This window comes from Brassica rapa, chromosome A08, assembly GCF_000309985.2.
Source record: "Brassica rapa cultivar Chiifu-401-42 chromosome A08, CAAS_Brap_v3.01, whole genome shotgun sequence".
Classification (NCBI taxonomy): Eukaryota; Viridiplantae; Streptophyta; class Magnoliopsida; order Brassicales; family Brassicaceae; genus Brassica; species Brassica rapa.
This window is the reverse complement of record NC_024802.2, coordinates 4,637,207-4,658,563: the sequence shown is the minus strand read 5'-3', so window position 1 is coordinate 4,658,563 and position 21,357 is coordinate 4,637,207. Positions and strand designations below refer to the sequence as shown.

General features: G+C 38.6%; 4 protein-coding genes across 10 annotated transcripts in view; 1 reads left to right on the top strand and 3 right to left on the bottom strand.

The window, feature by feature from the left end:
- LOC103833097 overlaps positions 1–21,357 on the bottom strand; it is a 1,138,500-nt gene that overhangs the window by 614,027 nt on the left and 503,116 nt on the right. The window lies entirely within an intron of this gene.
- Positions 1,082–2,197, top strand: LOC103833272. Its single transcript, XM_009109364.2, has 2 exons — positions 1,082–1,432; positions 1,589–2,197. Exons 1-2 carry the CDS (start codon positions 1,082–1,084, stop codon positions 2,195–2,197), a joined length of 960 nt encoding a protein of 319 aa, XP_009107612.2.
- Positions 5,146–9,336, bottom strand: LOC103833271. Its single transcript, XM_009109363.2, has 5 exons — positions 9,121–9,336; positions 6,451–6,736; positions 5,932–6,371; positions 5,762–5,875; positions 5,146–5,691 (listed from the first exon to the last, which is right to left on the bottom strand). The coding sequence occupies exons 1-5, from the start codon at positions 9,334–9,336 to the stop codon at positions 5,146–5,148; spliced, it is 1,602 nt and encodes a 533-aa protein (XP_009107611.2).
- Positions 16,261–19,162, bottom strand: LOC103833130. 4 transcript variants are annotated; one of them, XM_009109230.3, is made up of 5 exons: positions 18,709–19,162; positions 17,841–18,247; positions 17,285–17,329; positions 16,929–17,066; positions 16,261–16,828 (listed from the first exon to the last, which is right to left on the bottom strand). In XM_009109230.3, the coding sequence occupies exons 2-5, from the start codon at positions 18,210–18,212 to the stop codon at positions 16,811–16,813; spliced, it is 573 nt and encodes a 190-aa protein (XP_009107478.1). In that variant the 5' UTR covers positions 18,213–18,247; positions 18,709–19,162; the 3' UTR covers positions 16,261–16,810. The 4 variants fall into 4 exon arrangements, with proteins under 4 accessions (XP_009107478.1, XP_033132459.1, XP_009107476.1 ...); XM_009109228.2 differs by having other exon boundaries at positions 16,460–16,828; positions 16,945–17,066; positions 18,709–19,125; XM_033276568.1 differs by lacking the exon at positions 17,285–17,329 and having other exon boundaries at positions 18,709–19,120.

Sequence of the window (21,357 nt, the reverse complement as noted above, 5' to 3'; positions counted from 1 at the left end):
ATCAACTCCGATCACTATCAAATACTTTCTGTAGAATTTAGGTTCTACATTTTGGCGCCGACTGTGGGGAAGATAAACGAAAAATATCTTTGCTAAGAAACTGATCTAAGTTTCCTAAGCGCGACTATGGACCCCAACTAAACGACAGGAACCACTCCTTCGGGAATCAAAGACATCGACCCTGTCGGATCCAACCTGCCAGCCGGAGTAACCGAGGTTGGATCAACGGGAACCACAGATGCGACCGGAACAGCCCTGATGCAACGAATCCCTCCGATCGGGACTTCGAGTCAAGATAGATCTCCTCCAATCAGCCAGACGACAATTCCAGAGTAAACTGGAGCTCGGGTTTGGAACCATCCCGGAAACAGACCACCCTCCGACGATCCAACTTGATCTCAATCCAGACCGATTTCACCAACTCATCTAGCCCAAACCCGAGGGGAGCTGACAAAAATCCGAGGAATGATGACTACCCTAATCAACGAGATTCGAGGTCAAAGGACAACCAACCAAACCCTTGCTAATAGGCTAGATCAAGCCGAAAAGGAACTCGCAGAATACCGAGCCGCGAATGCTCGAGAAAGAAACCAAGCACCTCTCGACCCATTGAGGGCGACGTCCAACATACAAAGTACTAGACTGTTTGGCACTCCAGAAATCCCCAGCGCCCGATCCGGACGATACACAGGAGAGAATTCAGAACGGTCCCAACCGCAGGGCATCGCCCACCGAAGTTTAAGTTACAGTGGATTGGACGAAATCGAAACCGAACTCCATCGACCACGAAGCACCGGTCCAATTCCATAACGGATCAACAGAAAGGCAAGAAGAGTTAAGGACGCGAGCTTCGCATCTGAACCATTCCATCCCCAAAAATAGAACTCCATCTGCGACGAGGACCTTCCATCAGACAGGGCTCGATAACCTAGCCGAACGAACCCAAAGACACGACCCCCGCGATCCCATCAATGTGGACCCTCAAAGGGAAGATTTGGGAACCCCGAGCGAAAACGGAACCATCCAGAACTATATTGAAAAGAACGATGCCGAGCTCAAAAGAATACACACAATTTTGCACATGGCAACGAACTCAGCCCCAGACATCGATATGGTCATTGAAGAAACAAGAACGACCCCGTTTACAAACATAATCGCCATCGTAAGACTACATCACGTGGAAAAATTAAAATTCCCAGAGTACGCTGGAAGCACAGACCCAAAAGCCCATGTGCGATCCTTTCGCCTAGCAATATCGAGAGCGCACCTCACCGACGACGAAAAAGAAGCTGGGTACTGCCGTTTCTTCGCCGAAAATCTCACTGGAGCCGCACTAGAATGGTTTGCCGGACTAGAAGAAAATTCTATAGACAACTTCACCCAGTTGGTGTCAACATTCCTGAAACAATACTCAGTCTTCATAGAGACCAAAGTTACCGAAGCAGACCTTTGGAATCTCAAACAAGCACCTTTCGAACCATTAAGAGCGTACATAAACAAGTTCTGAGAGATCAAGGCCAAGATTTCGCACCCAAACGAATTCGTCACCCTAGCAGCATTAAAGAATAGAGTTTGGTTCTCATCCAAGTTTAAGGAAGAACTGGCAGTTCGAACACCTGTATCACTGGACGACGCCTTACACAGAGCCTCGTACTTCGCCACCCACGAAGAGGAGGTCGCAGCATTAAAGGAACAATACAGTGTGAACAAGAATAATGCGTCTAAAAAGCCGCCTACCTCCAAAGAACCAACCACCAAGGGACAACACTCCTACCCAATAAATAACTCGCCGCAGAAATCATCAACATACGACCTCAGCAAATACTGCGCCTTCCCCGATCGTAAAGGCCAGTCAACCGAGGAATGCCGAGCAGCACTTCGCAATCAAAACAAAAATAAGAAAACTAACGAAGAAGCAGGAGAAGAAGAGGAACCAGTAACTCCGAAATCGAACCGAAAAACCAAGGTCCCAACGAACAAAAGGGGTAGGGAGATCGAGCAGGAATCACCAAGCTCTCCACCTCCGGCTCCGAAGAAAAGAGTCGGCATGATTTTATGGGGGCAGAACAGCAAAGCAACTGACGAAATCAAGAGCCAAACCGAAGGAAAAATCTGTTTCGAGATCACGGTAGCAATCCGCACACTAGAAAAAACCGACGAGGACAACACTCCTCCCCAGGTCATGAAGTACAACTAAAACACAAGACCTCCTAGCATGAGATTTTCCAACTTCAAGCGAAAGAATAAAATGAACAACATTCGCGAGCTCTTGGAAAAACCGATTCATAAAAAAGACTGAATGCAGACCATCAATCGCAATCTGTCTGGAGGGCAGAGACATTACCAACCAGCACCGATTAAGAGATGGAACTTCCCGACCCATAACGAGGGTAGGAAAAGGATCGATTTCATTTATGGAGGCTCGAAGTTCTGCAACTCAGTCAACTCAACTAAAGCATACCAGAGGAGAGCTGAGAACAATGTAGGAATTAGAGAACCCTTTAAAAGGTCCTGATCACGAAATCACCTTCAACGAAACCGCAGACCTCGATAAACCACACGACGATGGTCTCGTGATTCGAATCAACGTCGGTGGCTGCAAACTATCCCGAGTAATGATCGACACCGGAAGCTCGGCCGACGTCATCTTCTACGAAGCATTTAAGAAAATGGGATTCACCAAAGCACTCCTAAAACAAGAGCAAACTCCTCTCATTGGCTTCGCAGGAGAGACCACCTACTCTCTCGGATCAATCGAGCTCGTGGTAACCGCCGGAGAAGTCAGAAAAATCGTAGAATTCATCGTGATAGACCGTCTAGCCCCATTCAATGCAATCCTTGGTAGACCTTGGCTATACAGCATGAAGGCAGTTCCTTCGACATATCACCAATGCCTGAAGTTCCCAACGCCAAAAGGAATCGAAACTATCAGAGGAAGCTAGAAGAACTATAGGACATGCTACCTCGCCAGCTTTAAGGTCATCGAACAACAACCTTAATCACAACCAAAGCTAACAAATAGACGTACCTACGTACACGAACAATCGAACAACCGACCCTGTCCTCAGGGAAATAATCGAACTACGTTATGACTTGATCTCTCGACGAGGGTACGTAGGCAACTCACGACACGAGTTCAGTCTCCTCCCACCAACAAAACTCAAAGTAGCCACACCGCAACACTCGTGGAACAGCAGCTCGATAATGTCAAAGACTGTTTCCTTTCACTAATTTGTAACAAAACAGAATCCAACATCTTAGCAAATACAATCCCTAGACGTTCGAGCACAACAAATTTCTCATATCAGGAAATCGCATAAAATTCACAGTTGACCAAAAACCTGGACCATGGTCAAGTCCTCGGTCGCGGCCAACTCCGCTAACAAGCGCTACAAAACTAATAAACAAAATCTTTTGTTACATCAAAACTGTCGATAGGATTATTTACAAAAATCGACACATGCCCCCAAAAGGTCAGCCTCGCACGAAACATAAAGTGGCGACAAACAAATCGGGACCCACGATCCCTTCTTAATTAAATAAAAGGAATATTTATAAAGCAAAAAAAAACACAAAACAAAAGAAAAATTTCCAAAAATCTATTCTTTGATGCCAAATTCACCGTCCTCCAACCGGTCATCCGAGCACTTCGCCGTATCATCCGCTGCAGAAGGAACCTTAGCAAAGAAATCCTCGGGCAGATCCTCCAAAATCTGGGGCAGGTCGAGCTTCTCGATAGAGAAACCGAGGTCACCATCAGATCAACTTCGGATCCGAGCTCGACCTCCTTTTCTTGAAGCCGCAGCAACTCATCCGAAGCCAGGAGATTGTTGTTCATAAACTCTTTCAGGAGATCTATGTTGGCCACAACTTCCCAAAGACGAGCCTCACTATCAGCCGCCGCCTTCTTTTGTTCCCATTTTTCCTTCAGAGAAACCAATACTTCCAAATAGCTGTCCGCCATAACCTTCTTGGCATCGTAGACCGCACGGCGGCGATCATCAGCAAACTTGTTGGCAGAAGATTCAACCTTCACCTCCATAACGGAAATTCGCTCAAGGGCCTATCTCCTTTCGTTGCTCACAACCAGAAGAGCTTCGAGCGTAGCAGCCTGATTCTCCAGCTTTTCGGCGAAAGCCAGTTTGGCGGCGTTGGCACGCTCCCGATCTTGAGCCATCTTAAGACCGAGCTTAAGCTCACGAACAACCTTCTTTATTTCGTTAAGTTCGTCAGAACGCGGAACGTCCTGTAGGCGTTTTTCTAAAGTCGCCGCGAACTCATTGTTAGCTTCCATAGCCTGAAACACGGCAGATCAATAAAGATAAAACGAACCAAAGATTCGACAAAGATCATGTTTCAAAAAGAATCACCTTAGCATGGGCCACAGCCATCTTTACATAGGCTTCGCGCTCCGTCATATTATGCAGAGAAGGAAGCGGACATCTGGCGGGCTTGAAATGCCTCACCAATTGAGCAACACTGCATGGATCCTCAGTAATGGGGAAGTCCTTGGAATGCGAGAACTGCCAATGAAACGACTAGGCATCAACCATATGATTCGGGACAACAAGACGACGATCCGAACCATTCATCTTAGCTTTCTTTGGAGGACGATCACGCCCCTCCGAACCCGTTGGTCTGCTCGGCTTAACGCGAGCAACAAATGCCTCACCTTCAGGATCTTTGGTCCCTTGGGACGAGGACCGTGGAAGTCGAGTCTCCTCACGCAGAACCTTTGTGAGTGCGTCGCTCACGTCTCCGGATCGAATGCGATCTGCATTGGCAACACCAGTTCGAGTTTGCACCGTGTCAGAATCACGAGAGTTAGATCTTCTCGAAATCATGCTATTTAACAAGTAAAAACGAGATTGAACGAAATATTACGTAAGTTCCCAAATGAAGCTAAAGGCTTTATAAAGGACGAGACCTCGCAATATCTCAACAACACAAGTGAAATAATCTCGAAAGATAAGGAAACTGGGATATTCCGAAATTATATACTTATCCGTCAGAAAAAACATTCAAAATATCGAGATCAAAGATCAGCGAATATCCAAAGACATTAAAAAAAAGAAAAAGCTAACTAGAAACGGAGTCATCGGGGACAGACGACCCCCCGACTTGATCCACATAATCATCAGAGATTTAAAGAAGATCGAGCTCAGAGATCGACCAATCAGGCACAGCAGCCGACGCCGGAAGATCCACACATTCTCTTTCCATTTCCTTCAAATGAGCAAGTTCCGCATCCACAGTCAAGCCTCCATCCTTGAGCTCGGTCAAGAGATCGATATTCGCAACCACCTGATGAGCAGATATTTCATTCTTCTTGCTCGCCCACCTATCTTTCAAGGATTCAAGAATCTCCCGATACTTGGCCGCAGTGTCGCGACGAGCAATACGGGAAGCTCTGCGAACATCCCGATCCCTCTCAACTTCGAGCGCCACAATTCTTGCCCGTTTAGCGACCATCCGAGATTTGAGAGCCTTATTTACCAGATGAACTCTTTTCCAGTCTTCAGTCAAAGCTTCGATCTTCTCAGCATCCTCCTTCCCCTCTCGCTTGGTGGCTTCAAGCTCTTCTGAAAGCCTCTTGATCTCAGAACCAATTCTTTCGATTTCCTTATCATTCCTGGAAGCCGCGACATGATCCTCCGTCATCACGACATATTCATTGAAAGCCTCCATAACCTGAAAAAAAAATCGAGATAAGCAAATAATACGAAGTGATTCTTTGAAAAAAGGTAAACGAGAAACGAACCTTAGAGCTCGCCACAGCAACCTTTGCATAGGCCTCCTTCTCAACTGACGAAGCGAGAGAAGGAAGACGGCAACCCGCGGACCTCATACAACCAGCAAGGGAAATCAGATCGCTCTGAACCGCAAATGAAGAACCATCTCCCCTAGGGATAAACCTAGGACGAGATGGACCGGACAAAGACTCCTCTGACGTCCTTTACGAGTCACCACCACAGTCTCCTCATCCATACCAGGACTCAACGAAGCAGGAGGCTGACTTTCTGCTGGAACATCATCATCGTCGGAATCATGGATCGAGATTAAAGGGGACTTTCCTGAAGCTTGACTCCTCGACGCAGACCCGGAAGTTTGGAACGACGACCTCCTCACGAGCTGTCTATTTAACCGATCCGTAGACTGGTCCTGACCAGAAGAGGCTCCTGCGACCTCCTGGGAATGCCCGGTCTCGTCCTCGGACTTCTCGATTAAAGGAGCTACGCCAGTCCCCACTGGCAAGGCAAAAACAGTCTGAATCCGAGTTTGGTCAAAAGTGAACCAATTCGAGCGACATCTCCGAAGGATTCTCATCATACCACAGATCTCATCCAACATCGAGGAACTTCCAGCAGGAACTACATTAAGTAAAATAAAACAAAAATTTTAGTCTTCGATCCCGAAAACCCTAAACGCATAGGCGAGATAGAAACTAACTGATATTCTCAGCCCAACGCCGAGAGAGCCGGGAGAAATTGAAGTCACCCATAGATGCTCGATCCATCCTGAAAACGAAGAACTGTTCGCGCCACTTCTCGTCTCGATAAGGAATATGTTCTATGACGTGACGACCTGGACGTGGAGAAACAAGGAAAGTCCCAGGGGTCTGATTGTTCCGTTTCACCAGAATGAACTGCCGAAACTCGCTAAGACCAAAAGCGAGACCCTCCTCCCTAGCCTTAACCAGAAACGCAACAAGATGCCTGAGGAAATTCGGGAGAAGCTGAGAGAGGGATAACCCATGCTCTGCCAAGATCTCAAGTATTGGTTCCGGAATCGGGAAGATAAGACCGCAAGAATGGGAAAAGGAAAGATAGGCTCTGTAGTAGCCCTCTCTCACGGTTTCAGGGTCTCATCCGCTCTGGCCAAATCAAGAACGACAGAACGATCGACCCCATGAACCTCGTGAAGGTTCTCGAGATCATCCGCAGTAGTAGTTGGACGAGGAAAATTGAAAGACAAATACATCTCGATCTCGAATAGAAAGATTTTTGAGCAAGGGAGAAAGAGAGCTGAGATAGGAAACAAAGATAAGGCTGAAAGAAAGCCTCCTACGTATATATAAGCCTCCCTAACGGCTCTATCATCGCTATCGAGAAAGGCAATTATAACCTAGTCTACGCCCTAGCGGCGACTAAAGTAGCCGTTACCGATTAAAATAATAATAAAAGAAAGCGTGCCGACAAACGGTTCTTTTCGAAAATGATCATTAAAATCGAACCCGAATGATTTCAACTATTTAACCACAAAATCCAGACCAAAGGATAACCGCCCCTTTTTCCTTATCGATCAAATCAAAAAAGGCTGGGGGACAAATGTTGGACCCAATTTTGGTTAAGACCGAAATGGGCCCCGATCAGAGACATGGGCCGAGACATGCCGAGGCCCACAACCAGAATCGAGCTCGTAGAAGGAGTCACAGAGGTCGCAATGATCGCACAACAAGAGGCTGAGATCGCGGAGCTGGCACGGAGATCTCGGAGTCGACTCTCTATAATGGAAGGAAAAGAAACAAGGAGGAAGAGACGTTGAAAACCCTAGAGAGAGCCTTACATTCATATAAATGTTATTGTCTTGCCACTTTTAGATTCTTTCTTGATCGAACTTGTGTGTATCATTCGATCTAGTTCAACTCATTGTATTTGATCCCATATATCAATAAAGTCTATTTTTGCCTACTGGAAACTATTTAACATCGTTGTGTTCTGAAGATATCGTTGTCCACATCATTTATCTTCCCTAGATCAACCCCGATCACTATCAAATACTTTGTGTCGAATTTAGGTTCTACACTTCTTTTTGTCGGAATCCTTGAACTACAAGCCTAGATTTGTATTTTCCACCAGGTTTTCATGCCATTATCCATCTATTCCCTAATGCTTTGCAGCCAGGTGGTAAATCCGTTATGTACCATGTATAATTTTGTATGATAGAATCAAATTCACTTCTGACATCTTCGTTCCAAGATGGAGCTTCTGGTGAAGCCATGGCTTCTGCCAAAGTTTTTGGAATATTTTCTACTAAAAATGCCATTAGGAAATCTTCACCAAAAGATTTTTCCTTTCAAGCTCTTTTGCTACTTCGAGGTTCATTTTTTTTTTAATTTTCTTAAATATCATTTATAGAAATCTCGACGTTTGTCTCAGTTTCTGAGTCCTTGTCGTTGTCTCTTTCTTCTCGAGTTTGTTTTGAACCTTGTTTTTCCTTACATGGAAAAATATTTTCGAAGAAAAATGCATTCTTAATTCCATGACTGTATTGACATGAATGTCTGATATTTCAGATTTATGTACCAGAAATCGATAAGCACTACTGTTATGTGCATATCCGATGAAGGTCCAATCCACTATTTTAGGTCCAATAGTGACCTTCTTTGATGACGGTACCGCAACTTTTGCTAAGCACCCCCACACTTTGAGGTATTTATACGAAAGTTAAATTACCTTTCCATAATTCATATGAAGTTTTGCTAGTTACTTTGTGTGGACTTTTGTTGAGGATATAATTAGTGGTAAGCAACGCTTTCCCCCCTCCCCCCCTCCCCCCTCCACATGTTCTGGGGGGTAACCCAGATTCCTGCAACATTGCATTAATCATCTCTTTAAGAGTTCAGTTTTTGCGTTCAACAACTCCATTAGATTCTGGTGAGTAAGAAGTTGTAGTTTGATGGATTATTCCATGTTCTTTATAGAATGCATTAAATGAACCATCATACTCGCCTCCTCAGTCGTTTCTAACTACTTTAATAGTTGTTTTAAGATGATTTTCCCCCCTCAAGTTTGTATGTATTTTAAATCACATAAATCAGTGTGAATTAAATCTAGTGGTTTATTAATTCTTTCAACATGAGGTGAAGGCGTTTTTGTGAGCTTAATCTGTACACATACTTCGCATTTTTGTTTACATGTTTTGCATTTAGGACTTAGATTTAAATTCATTAATCTTTGTATCGATTTGTAGTTTATATGGCCTAATCTTTCATACCATATATTACAAGACTCAACCAAATAAACAACTAGCTCTTTCTTATTCATTGAAACTTTTGGAGCTACAACTTTCGGATTGATTGTCATTACATTCATCTAGACAAGTCCATCTTTAACATACCCTTTTTTCCAAATACATCCCATTCTTCTTAATCACGAGTTTGTCCGCCTCAAGACTTGTGGTGAATCCATTCTTGTTGAGCAAGGTTCCCAAGACCAGGTTCTTCTTCATGTCAGGCACATGCTTCACATTCGTCAAAGTGACTCCACGTCCAGATGTCATCTTCAAAACCACATTGCCGCGGCCTTCAATCTTGGAGACTTCAGTGTTCCCCATGAACAGCTTCTCCTGAGTCTTAATTTTCTGATAAGTGTAGCGTCTTCGTAGCTCTCTCCTTCAAGATCGGATCGAACTTGCTCTTGTTTCATCTCGGTCATAGTCACCATTGGAATTTTACGATTTAAAAACCGCAAGAACTTGTTATCTCGTATGAAATTCGAATTGATCGTATAAAACGACAACGGTTAACTAAACACATTGAACTGCCTCCACTATACAAGAAATTCAAACTTTCTTCGGAATCGACGTCGTTTCGGAAGCGCTCTTTCGATAAATCGTAAAAACGGTTATGTCGGAAACGGCCTGAAAGGGTCCAGAACGCGGCTAAAATCCCACTCACTATTTTATACGAAATCAAGCCCAATAGTTATGACGGTTTATCTTTTATTTTGCTGGAGAAGATAAATGTCAAGTTCGGAGGATAATTGTGAAGTTTCCAAAGATAAACACGAAGATCGAAGGAAAATGGAATATTTCCGTGAAGCAATAAACTCGACCGAAAGCAGAAAGGGAAAGAGCAAATCGCCTCTAGGATGAGTATATAAGGACGTCGAGGTTGAAGAGGAAGGAAGACAAATCTTTTTACTCTTAGAACTCTCTGCACTTAGAAACTCTAGGCATTATTCTCGACATGTTCTGTTTCGATGACTGGCACTCGATTACTAGACGAACTCGCAAAGGCGGTTCGATCTCTTGTTCTACTCTTTCAATCGAACTACGTTCGGCTTGATCCTCAAAATGGGTACGTAGGTAGCCTTTCATAAGGTTCAGTCCAAAATCAATTAAACTTTTTCGTATCTTTTTTGTTTTATGTTATCGAGCTGCAACTCAACTTGGTTTAAGGTTTTAGGTTGCTAGAACTAGGTAATTCGCTGACAAGTCTTGCGGACGAAGCTTTTATAATCTCTTGTAATGATCGTAACGCTCTTACGCGGATTCGAAATAAGATCTATTTTTTCTATAAATTCGTTTTGTTATCTTTTTATATTTTCCGCATTTATTCGGTCACTTGTCGTTGTCTCTCGCATAGAATTCGGGACTTTAGGGAAAGTTAGAGTTTCTTGACTTTCTTCCAATTACGGAAATCGACGGTGCGAATTTTGGTTCGCACAAAAATTAATTTATCAAACAAAGTTTATGATAAAATTAACACAAACTAGAATAAGTATTTTAGTTAAATTATGAAAATAAGAAAATGTGCTGTTGTCAAAAAAAAAAAAAGTGCTATTCATTTCAAATGTGTCTCTTTTTATAGGTAAATTATTTTACAATAGTTTATATTTATCTTTTGTGATGATTACAGATAGTGTAATATAATTATCTTTTCAAAGAAATTGTGCTATTTTTCGAGAAGTTTTCTGTCCCTAAATTTACAAACTGTTTTCAAATTTTTTTAAAACTCTGCTAATACGTTACAGTTTATCAAACTTTTTCATAAAATCTCATAATCATGAATTTCCCTTACATTCCTAAAACTTTTTTAAGAGAGACTGTTAGTGCATAATTTCTTGGTAGATGTCTTAACGAAGTCTCTTACATCTAAACTCGGAAATTAGTTAATTGAACTATATAACAATAAATATTTTATTAAACATATAATCAACTAATAAAATGATTAATATATACAAAAGTTCACACTTGTATATCAATTTATAGTTTTTTTAAAAATTATTCAAAATTCCAAAATCTAACTATGAAATACTAAAATTACTTGAATATATGTTTCCAAATCCTAACTTAATAGACAAGCAAGACTTATAACATATATTCTTTTTTTTTTTTTTTTTTTTGACATCAAACATTTACAGACTCATATTGACTCTGTAAACCAAAGTGGTAACTCTGCATCCATGTGCACGACAAAAGACGGTTGGTTTCTAGCACTGCGTGCTAAGCTATCCGCCTTGAGGTTCGCCGTCCGAGGAACATGAATGATATCTGAATTGAGGAAACTGCTTCTGAGAAGCTTAATCTCTTCCAGGTAGCTTTCAAATGCTGGCCATTCTTCAGGTTCTGAAACCATCTTTACCAATTGAGAACAATCCGTAGCAAAAGTAACCTGAAACTGTCTTAAATTCTTCAGACATTCCATTGCCCAAATTAATGCCTCAATCTCCGAATGGAGAGGGGAGAGACATGCCCGTACATTCCTTGCCCCTAGCAAACTATCAAAACCCGGGAGAGTACTACACCAGCCTTGCCCTAAAAATAGGTCTTTATCCTTCCATGAACCGTCTGTAAAACACCATCTTCCTACATTTTCCCGAGTGGGTCTGGTCTGTGCTTCTTGTATCAAACTCTGATTCCTTAATACCTGCGCTTCAGCCCAAAGTGTAGATTCCAGCTCCGCTAGTTTGAGAGTATCCCTCGGATCAGTATCAATGTTACTAAACACTTTGTTATTCCGACTTTTCCATATATACCATATTATCCATGCAAACTGATGATCCTCCATCTTAGGGTTAACTCTCCAAAAGAGATGGTCCATATTAGCAAAAAAAGAGCTTATAGGAAAGAGATTCGGATTCGATGGTATCTTTGATAGCGCCCACACTTGTCGTGCTGGGGGACATTCAAAGAAAACATGATTAATTGATTCTTACTGGTCTCCACACCGTACATAACAAGTGTCTCCTTGTATACCTCTTGCCTTTAAATTTTTCATCACCGCTATACAACCTGAAAGTAATTGCCACAAGAAATGCTTTATCTTTGGAGGACACCTTATTTTCCAGCAATAGGCTTTAAGTATATCCACTGTTGGTCCATAAAATTCCGGTGGTTTTTCCTTGTCTGGATAGACTCGTTCCACTTGATACCCAGATTGTACAGTATATTTCCCGTTGCTAGTGAAGTGCCAACCATTTCTATCTTCTATCTGATTCCTACTTAAAGGAATACTTTCAATAATTTTGACATCATCAGGGTCCACCAAAGTCCTAATTACCGATGATTTCCATGTTCGGGATTCCCAATTAATGAGAGAATCCACTGTAAGATCCGGGTAACAGTGAAGAGGGTTTTTGTTTGCTGGTCTCGGGGAGGTGGCTGGGATCCAGAGGTCATTCCACACAGAAATAGTTGACCATGTTCCCACCCTTTTAATTAGTCCTTTACAAACCAGAGATCTAGCAGAGATAATACTCCTCCAGCCATATGACGGAGAGTATGATCGGATCGGTTCCAGGGGTGAAGCATTCCTGAAGTACAGTCCTTTGAAAACTCGAGAAAAAAGAGTATTCGGCTTCTCGATCATCTGTATAAAAACCAATTGAGTTCTATTAAATTCAAATTTATACGATTTAGAATTTTTATGTGTACATGATTTCAATTTACTTTTCAGTAAAAATATTTTTCAAAATAATATAAATTAATTTAAGTTTAAATATGAGTAGATAGACTTATTTTTTGAATTGGAATTTCCAAATATGTAATGATATTATTTCAAGTTTTTTTTTGTCATAAAGAAAGATATATTTGCAGTTTAATTTCATTATTATATTAGATTATTTTTACATTTGATTGAATTTGAGGTATAATTTATTTTCAAACTTTGGATATTTTCTAGCAAAATAACTCGATATAAATGAAAATTTTAATCATATTTTTCATTATATGATTTATTATCAATATCAATGTATTAAGAAAATTTGTGGATATTTTAGTAATAGTTTTACTTGTGAAGTTTTAACGTTATCCATACATTTTTATTGGCAAAAAGTATTGATTAGATGAATTGTTATTATTTTTACCTTGAATTTTTAATTGACAAAGGATTTTAGTAAAATTATATTTTAGAGAAAAATAAAAAATCATAAAAGGGGATTCTAATTTTTTTTCTAATATATCTAATTCCTAATACTTATTTCTAATGTTATTTTCTTATTTTATTTAAATTATCAGTATTGTTGCTATATATGGGCATTTTGCAAATATGACTTAAAACTTGAAATCAAACATAAAACTAATCCATATTTTTTTTTGGAACTTTGACTTGTCTCTTTCACCCCCAAAGTTCAGATTATTCATGATAATACCAACACTTTTTTTTTCGAAAATACATATTTTACTCTATCACTCTCATCTTCCTCAAGTATTCACAATATTGTTATTGCCATCAATATACCAACCACCATGAATAACCAATTTCAAGCTCTTAATACACCTAAAAATCGATTTACACTCTTTCTTTCTCAATTCTTATGAACTAAAAACAACATCTTTTTCACTTTCTCTCCATATTCATCCAAAAAAACTCAAGATTTTGATTCTAAATTTTTTTATGGTTCATAGAGCCATTGAAACTTACGATTCTTGGTGGATCACTTTTGTTTGAGATTTTGGGTGATTGGAGAAGACTTATGTGTGCTAAACAAGTTATCTCACTGGTTGAAACTATGAAATCAGTTTTTTTTTCCCAGATCTGTTCGTCCAGACAACTTACATGTAAGTCGTCTGGCTGTAGACGACTTACATGGAAGTCTTTTGGTTAATGCAGATGTTAGTTTTGCAATTGACTTTTAAATGTGTTTTTATAGTGGACTTTCATGGAAGTCGTCCATCGTTGTTTGTTAAAAAAAAAATTCAAGACGACTTCTATGTAAGTCGTCTAGGGTAAACGAGCTAGTTTTGCATTTGACCGCATTGTGTGAGAAATTTGACTTTTTCTGGACGACTTACACGTAAGTTGTCCTGTAGTAAATTAAAAATCAATATTTTGTTATACCTAGACGACTTCCATATAAGTCGTCTCAGGTTAGTTTTGCAATTGAAAAATAAAACAAAAAAAATATTTTTTCTAGACGATTTACACGGAAGTCGGACCGACTTACATTGAAGTCGGACCGACGACTTACATTGAAGTTGTCATGATTTTATTCTGAGATTCTGGTCAAACCTTGCTTATCTTGGACGGCTTCCATGTAAGTTGTCGGACGGACGACTTCCGTGTAAGTCGTCTACAAAAAAATATTGTTTTTTGTTTTATTTTTCCATTGCAAAACTAATCCATGTAACTCGTCTAGGTAAAACAAAATATTGATTTTTTAATTTTCTATTGGACGACTTACACGTAAGTCGTCCAGGAAAAGTCAAATTTCTGACAGAGTCCAGTCAAATGCAAAACTAACATGTTTTCCCTAGACGACTTACATGTAAATCGTCTAGGTTAAAATCAATTGCAAAACTAACCTAAATGGACGACTTTTTAGAAGTCTGCCAAATGACCTCCGTGGAAGTCGTCTGCGTCAATGTTTAATAAACTTTCATTCTATTTAAAACTATAAAGAATTTTTAACATTTTTTTGTTAATTCATGTATATTAATCAATATTTTGGCTACTGAATGAAAAACCAACATATCCAAATCCAGATCTGAAAAACATGCATATCCAAAAACGTTGAAATGACTTAAAAACAAAGAAAATGAGTGGAAGATTAGATAGATCTACCTCTATAGAACATACAAAAATACATATCTAATATTAATAGATCTACCTTTAAATGAGTGGAAGATGAGAACCATGTGATGAGAACCATGTGATGAAAAACCTGCAAAACAAGATAAACTAGTGAGAAAGACATGAGACAAAAACAATAAATTGATATAAAGTTTGGTGTTTATAAGTTCAAAGGAGATTACATAGAGGTTGGAGAGTTTTAAAATGAGGAACATACCATTTTTGTTGAAGCCTTTTGAGAGGAGGAGAGAGAATATGTAAATTTTTCTTTATATATGGAGACAAAAATTCCAATATGATTAAATATTTTCGATTCAGAAGACTTTCAAGTAAGTTATCTAATAAAATGCTTACTAGACGACTTACTTGTAAGTCGCCCAAAAGACTTCAATATTTTTAGCGGGAAACTAATATATTTTTAGCGGAAAATTAAAATATTTTTAGCGGGAGTTAGAAGACTTTCAGAGAAGTCTTCAAATCGCCAGACGACTTACATGTTAGTCATCGAGACCCTAAACATAACCCCTAAACTAAATTAACTAACTAAATATTTCATAAAATCAAACTAAACTTAAAAAGTGTTTACTATACACAGAAATAAACACATGTAGGTAAAAATTTAATTATTCAAAAAAAAAAACATTTAATCCAAAATCTAACCCTAAGAATACATACAATACTACAACATTTGTTGTCAAACCCTAAGCCAAAGAATATCATGATTAACTACTTTCACTCATCTATGTTGAAAACTATTCAATATTATTATATCTTAATTTATATTATTAAAAACTGTTTATAATTACATGATTTTAATTTTTCACTTGTCAAAATATTTTTTTTAAAAATTATAAATTATTTTTAAGATCGAGTACACCAGAAGACTTCACTGGAAGTCGTCTAGACGACTTACAGTATCTCAGAAGACTCATTCGACTTTTTGGGAATATATTCGTAAAAATGAGTTCTGTTTTTTTGTTTGGTCACAAGGGGCTGGCTGTAATTTCACAGTGCTTTTGGGTTAGTTTTGCATTTGATTCAAGTTTGGGTATAGTTTTGTATTTAAAATCAAGTGTTGAGTCATATTTGGAAAATCCTCATATATATATATATAAGTTATTTTTTAAAATATTTATTTAGAAACTCGGAAAAGGAATTGTAATTTTGATGAATAATTATACAACATTCTTCTATAGTTAAGTGTTCATAATAAACTATTATAATATTTTAATAGGTTAATTTGGTGAAGTTATTTTATAAATTGTTTTATTTCAAAACTCTATTTTACAAATTAAAGATTATTATATATGATTTTTTTTTTTTTGCAATTCCATCCTTTTTATATATATATAAAGATTATTTAGTTTTTGCAAGTCCATCTTTTATGATTATTATATACTCCGTCCGTTCCTAAAAGTATAGATTTTCTAGAATTTTAAAGTAGTTTTAAGTAGTTAATGTTGATAAATTGTATACTTTTAAAAAACATTAATCGAAAATATTTGAATTGATTAAATACTATTGACTGATAGTTATTGGAAAATGTATAGTGAAATAAATAATAAATTTAACTATAAATATTTATTATGTTTTTAATATGCGTGAATATTCTATAAAATCTTTGTTTCGGGAACAGAGAGAGTATAATATTGAGATATTAAGTAAACATATGAAAAACATATTCTTATAAGAAAACTATAGAACATTTAAGATATTGGATCAGCGTTCTAAATAAGATGGAATGGATCAAACGGGATACAAATATTTTGTTTAATTTCTTACAAGACACAGCGTTAACACATGGGACTACAAAGAGGTACACAGCTTATAAGACAAAAGATAATTATCCAATCTATGGCTGCTAAGATTAGAGACTGTGATTAGGCCAAAAGCCAGAAATTCTTCTGCCATCGTGTGTTGATCAAATAGCCACTAACACCGTTGCTTTGTTTCCTCACACCAATCGTCAAACAATCTGCACCGTTGATGCATCGATTCACGAGCTCCTCAGATCTACTGGGTCCACGTAAGCTACGTACAAAACGACAAGAAAATGAAAGTAATTATTAGAACGAGAGTATCATGATGATGAGGAACGAGAGTATCATGATGATGAGGAAAGAGATCTGACGGTTGAGATGACGCACCAGGAGATGAATGGTGCAGATTTCTTCTGACCCAAAACAAGAACAGTGACGTCAAGTTTCTTCACTTGGCTGAGTATAGTTGCTAACTTTGGTCCTTGAACCACCAACGCCTCCACATCCACCTTAAAAGATAATTACCATAAAATCTTTGTCAAATCCACTATAATACATTTGTTGATGCAAAAAAGAGATAAGTATTAGCACTTCTTACTTCTCCAAAGTACTATAAAAATCTCAAGGAATCTTTAGGTAACTAATTACGATTAAGCCAAGGCAAATTATAAAATTAGAAATATCTCGAGAATGCAATTAAAATATCAAAATTTACGAAAAACTATACCTGATTACATGTTGGATGTTTTCGAAAAACTTTCCTTCCGAAATCCTATTTAAGATAATTTAAAATGGGTAAGTACCCTTTTTAAGTAACAACTGTTTATGTACCAACAATACCAGTCTATACTTCAACTAAGATATAAAACCATTTTCTTAACCATTAGATCTGAACTAGGAAAATAAGTTGGATCTTTAACTGAAAAAAGCTTACAATCAGAAATGATGAAAATACTTTTCACATCCATTTTCTTTTAAAAATATAAAAAAGGGGAGGAGCCAGTGGAATCAATTAGAAACTTTGCAGAGACCAGTTCTCTGCATTTTTTTCTCATCTCCAACACTAACGCATGCACTACTCAAGTAGTTCAACACATTTTTTTTGTCAGCCAACACATCTTACATTATAGTATAAAAACAAAAAATTGAAACCCAAATGTGCATTGCTAGACTTTTAATTTAAATTCTTGGCTTTTGTTATTAAAACTTACCAATCAACCAATCAAGATTTTAAGAATTTATTTATTCAAAAATCTTACAGAAAATACGTTACAGTAAGTTACCTCGGGTTTACAAGCTTTGCAAAGAGAACCAAGTGATTGAACCAAAGAAGGAGAAGCTTCATCATGAGGAGACACAACGTGGAGAAGAGTCATCAAATCTCCCTTATTAGTCAAATGCGTCAAAGCCCACATCATGGCATGTTTCGACCTCGAAGTCTCATCCACCACAACCATCACCCTCTTGCTTCTGGTTGCTGTATCTCCATTTGAGTAGACCCCATAAAGACCCTCCATTGAAGAGTAACCACCACCACAGCTTGTTGCGTCGGTGAAGGCCGTTGAACTATCTCCGGATGTCCACCTTTTAGAAGCCGACCTCCAACCTTCTTTTCTGCTTCGTTGTCTAAGTATTGAGTTTCTTGAAAATTGCATTTTGTAAGTAGTGTGGATCAAGAGCGAGAAATATATAAATATTAGGGGCCCTATTCAAAAATATACATATAATATATAAATATTGCACATCATTTTTATATTATAAAATTTTGATTATTAAATATTTTCAAATAAAAACAGTTGAATTTGTTGGGATTTAGATAATTAAACAATGAAATAGTTGTTAAAATTAACAACTACAGTTTTTTTATTAAAAAAAAGTATCTACAGTTTAGTTTGATCTCTACGAAAAAATGAATTTATATTTAATAAGAAAACGATTGTTTATAGTGAGAATAACGAGAACGTCTAGAATAACGAGAACGTCTAGTAGTATTTATCATCATTTCATTCGTAACTATACTTGATTTGTCAAAATTTTATACTTCGGATTACATACATAAATATACATATACGTGGGATACAAAAGTGGGGGCCCCCACCTATTAGGGGCCCCATGCAAATGTTTCGTAACACTATGTTCAAGCCCGGCTCTGGTAGTAGGAGACTATTATAGGGTAAAAGTGAAGAGGCTTTGGTTTAAACTTGACACAGCGAAATGGAAAGAGAAAGAAGCGAGAGAGAGTAATTGCTGCTGTTAATAAATAGTGAGCGACAGGGCATTAAGGCTGAGTCACATGCCCATAATAAAATAGAGAAAATTACATTCTAAGGCAGTTTACAAGTTTCTAATAACACTTTGGATCACTTTTAGCTACTGGGGCAGTTTCTTCTAACAAGCTCTCTTTTCTCCACTTGTTTCTAACTAACTTAGTGCGTCTGTAACTACTAGTCAAAAAGACCCAACAAGTAGAAGGGCGGGAACCGCTCACCACCGCACATCTCCCTCACCATCCGACGGCCCATAATGTTTCTGCTATATATGACAAGACATATATCTATCAAAATTTTCAACCTTTAGATTAACAATTTGACTTTTCATTTGTGCGGTCCAGATTTTACCAAGTTCCCAACATCTTCATCTTCCGCTCACCACCGCACATCTTCCTCGTTTTCTTTCTATTTTTCTTCACACCAAATCAACCTAACACAAAGATCAATACGAAAGTCAGTTCATACATTAATTTTACTTTAAGTACACGTTTACAAGTTATAGTGTTCACACTAACGTCAAACGGTTCCTCCCACGCATCCACATAAAGGAGCGCTTGTGTACATGTGTACCTACGATGTACACATGTACACATATATTGTTCCCAACTCGTACGTACACCTGTACACCTCAGTCGTTTCTAACTCGCACAAATACATCCTCCGCCTCCACCTAACACACATGTCGCACATTTCAATACATTGTCCACATGTACTCTTCCGAGAGTCAGTTCATACATTAAATTTACTTTAAGTACACGTTTACAAGTTATAGTGTTCACACTAACGCCAAACGGTTCCTCCTACGCATCCACATACAAGAGCGCTTCTGTACATGCGTACATACGCCAGGTGTACATCGCATACTATAGGTGTACATGGGTGCACTCGTTTTTCATACAGCCCCAAATGTACATTCTTTAACATACAGACTTACTAAATCTAAATGTATACCAACTTGAATCGTGTACATACGCCAGGTGTACATCGCATACTATAAGTGTACATGTGTGCACTCGTTTTTCATACAATCCCAAATGTACATTCTATAACATACAGTCTTACTAAATCTAAATGTATACCAACTTGCTTGCGTTCGACAACCAAAAATGCAACAATAACTACATAAATAAGATTTGGTTTCCTAAACGTCCAACCATAGGTGATAATACAAAAAACTTGCTGACATAACATGTTTTGCAACACAGAGAGCCGATAGTAAATGAAACATCCAACACAACAAGGGCCCTAACCAAAAACAACCTCCAACCCTTTCTGCAATGTCACAACAAAATAAACCCTCCCTACGCAATCATCACAAGTACAAAGGCACTACGCAACAAAATAAACCCTCCTTTCTTCGTTAGCACCTGCCTTGTCAGCATCCCGTGTATCACTTTGCCCATCAGCACCCCACGGACAGGAAACCTAAATAGGGTTCCAAAGCAAGATCTCAGGAGCATCGCCATCTCCTCGGTGCCGTTTAGTGCGTCTCTAACGCACAGCAGAAAATCTATAGTAGAGTACATGTTGATTTTCTCGCAGGGGAAACGATCTGTTGTAAATAACCTCTCCGGTAGACTGGCCGGTACAACCTCTACCTCGTCTGTTCCAATAAAAAAAAACCACTCGTTTGAGGGACAAATCGACAGCAAAACTAAATCAAACTAAGAGGGGGGGGGGGGTGCGCATTACTAACCAACGGCAATCTCTTTACCACGCAGACTCCGCCGTCGAGACATCTTGTTTATCGTCGCCGAAACTCGCCGTCGTTTTTTTGGCTCGCTATCGCCGCTTCGGTTTCTCCCTCTCCGGTCTCGGTAAAAGCGAAGTTGAAAGTGAATAATTATCCTTACAGTTCCGTCTATAATATCCGTCCGTGGGTCCACCACCTAGATTTTAAATTTTGAAATTTGAACAATCGAACTAAGAAAAAAGAAAAGGAACGGGCCGGTTAGGATTTTCTGAGGGCAAGTTGGGTCTTTTCACATGAAAACTGCCCCAGTAGCGGGAAGTGCCTTTTTATGACATAGAAACACGTAAACTGCCCTAGAGTGAAAATAACTCAATAAAATATGTTATTTAATTTCTTCTGTGAATACTTTTTAGATTGGGTTTAGTTCTGTTTATTTTCGATATTGGAATTTACAATTCAAGAGCGTTAAGATAAACCGTTTACTTGTTTTCAAGTGTTTTGGATTCCATTGGTTTTGTTTGGGCTAAGAAACACTTGTTAGAAACTAATAAATATGCCTGTCTTCAACAATTATTGGCGTTAAAACATTTTTTAGCGACCAAATAATACAAATGTTGGGGGTTCAAATTGGGCCAATTTCGTAAAAAATTTATTGTTTTTTGATGACCCGTAGTGATTTATGATAATAATATATAACAGTTATGATATCTTCAGTCTGTCGTGACATTGTGATGTATTGCACTATATGTTCGTATTTGTATTCACTGGACCGTTTAAACTTCTTTATCGTGGGGTAACATTGTGTTATCAGGTGTTTGAACCGAGTACTATCGATAA

Bases quoted from the DNA above. Each gene is read 5' to 3' on its own strand.
- LOC103833272 (XM_009109364.2), top strand. From the start codon at position 1,082: ATGGCAACGAACTCAGCCCCAGACATCGATATGGTCATTGAAGAAACA. The intron at 1,433-1,588 runs GTTACCGAAGCA...TTCTCATCCAAG, and splicing joins CAGTCTTCATAGAGACCAAA to TTTAAGGAAGAACTGGCAGT.
- LOC103833271 (XM_009109363.2), bottom strand. From the start codon at position 9,336: ATGGGGAACACTGAAGTCTCCAAGATTGAAGGCCGCGGCAATGTGGTT. The intron at 6,737-9,120 runs GTATGTTAAAGA...TCCCTCTCTCAG, and splicing joins GGATGTATTTGGAAAAAAGG to CTTCTCCCGAATTTCCTCAG. The intron at 5,876-5,931 runs GTCCATCTCGTC...TTTGCGGTTCAG, and splicing joins GTCAGAGGAGTCTTTGTCCG to AGCGATCTGATTTCCCTTGC.
- LOC103833130 (XM_009109228.2), bottom strand. From the start codon at position 18,212: ATGCAATTTTCAAGAAACTCAATACTTAGACAACGAAGCAGAAAAGAA. The intron at 17,067-17,284 runs GTATAGTTTTTC...TTATCTTTTAAG, and splicing joins AACATCCAACATGTAATCAG to GTGGATGTGGAGGCGTTGGT. The intron at 16,829-16,944 runs GTGCGTCATCTC...TTTTGTACGTAG, and splicing joins TCTGCACCATTCATCTCCTG to CTTACGTGGACCCAGTAGAT.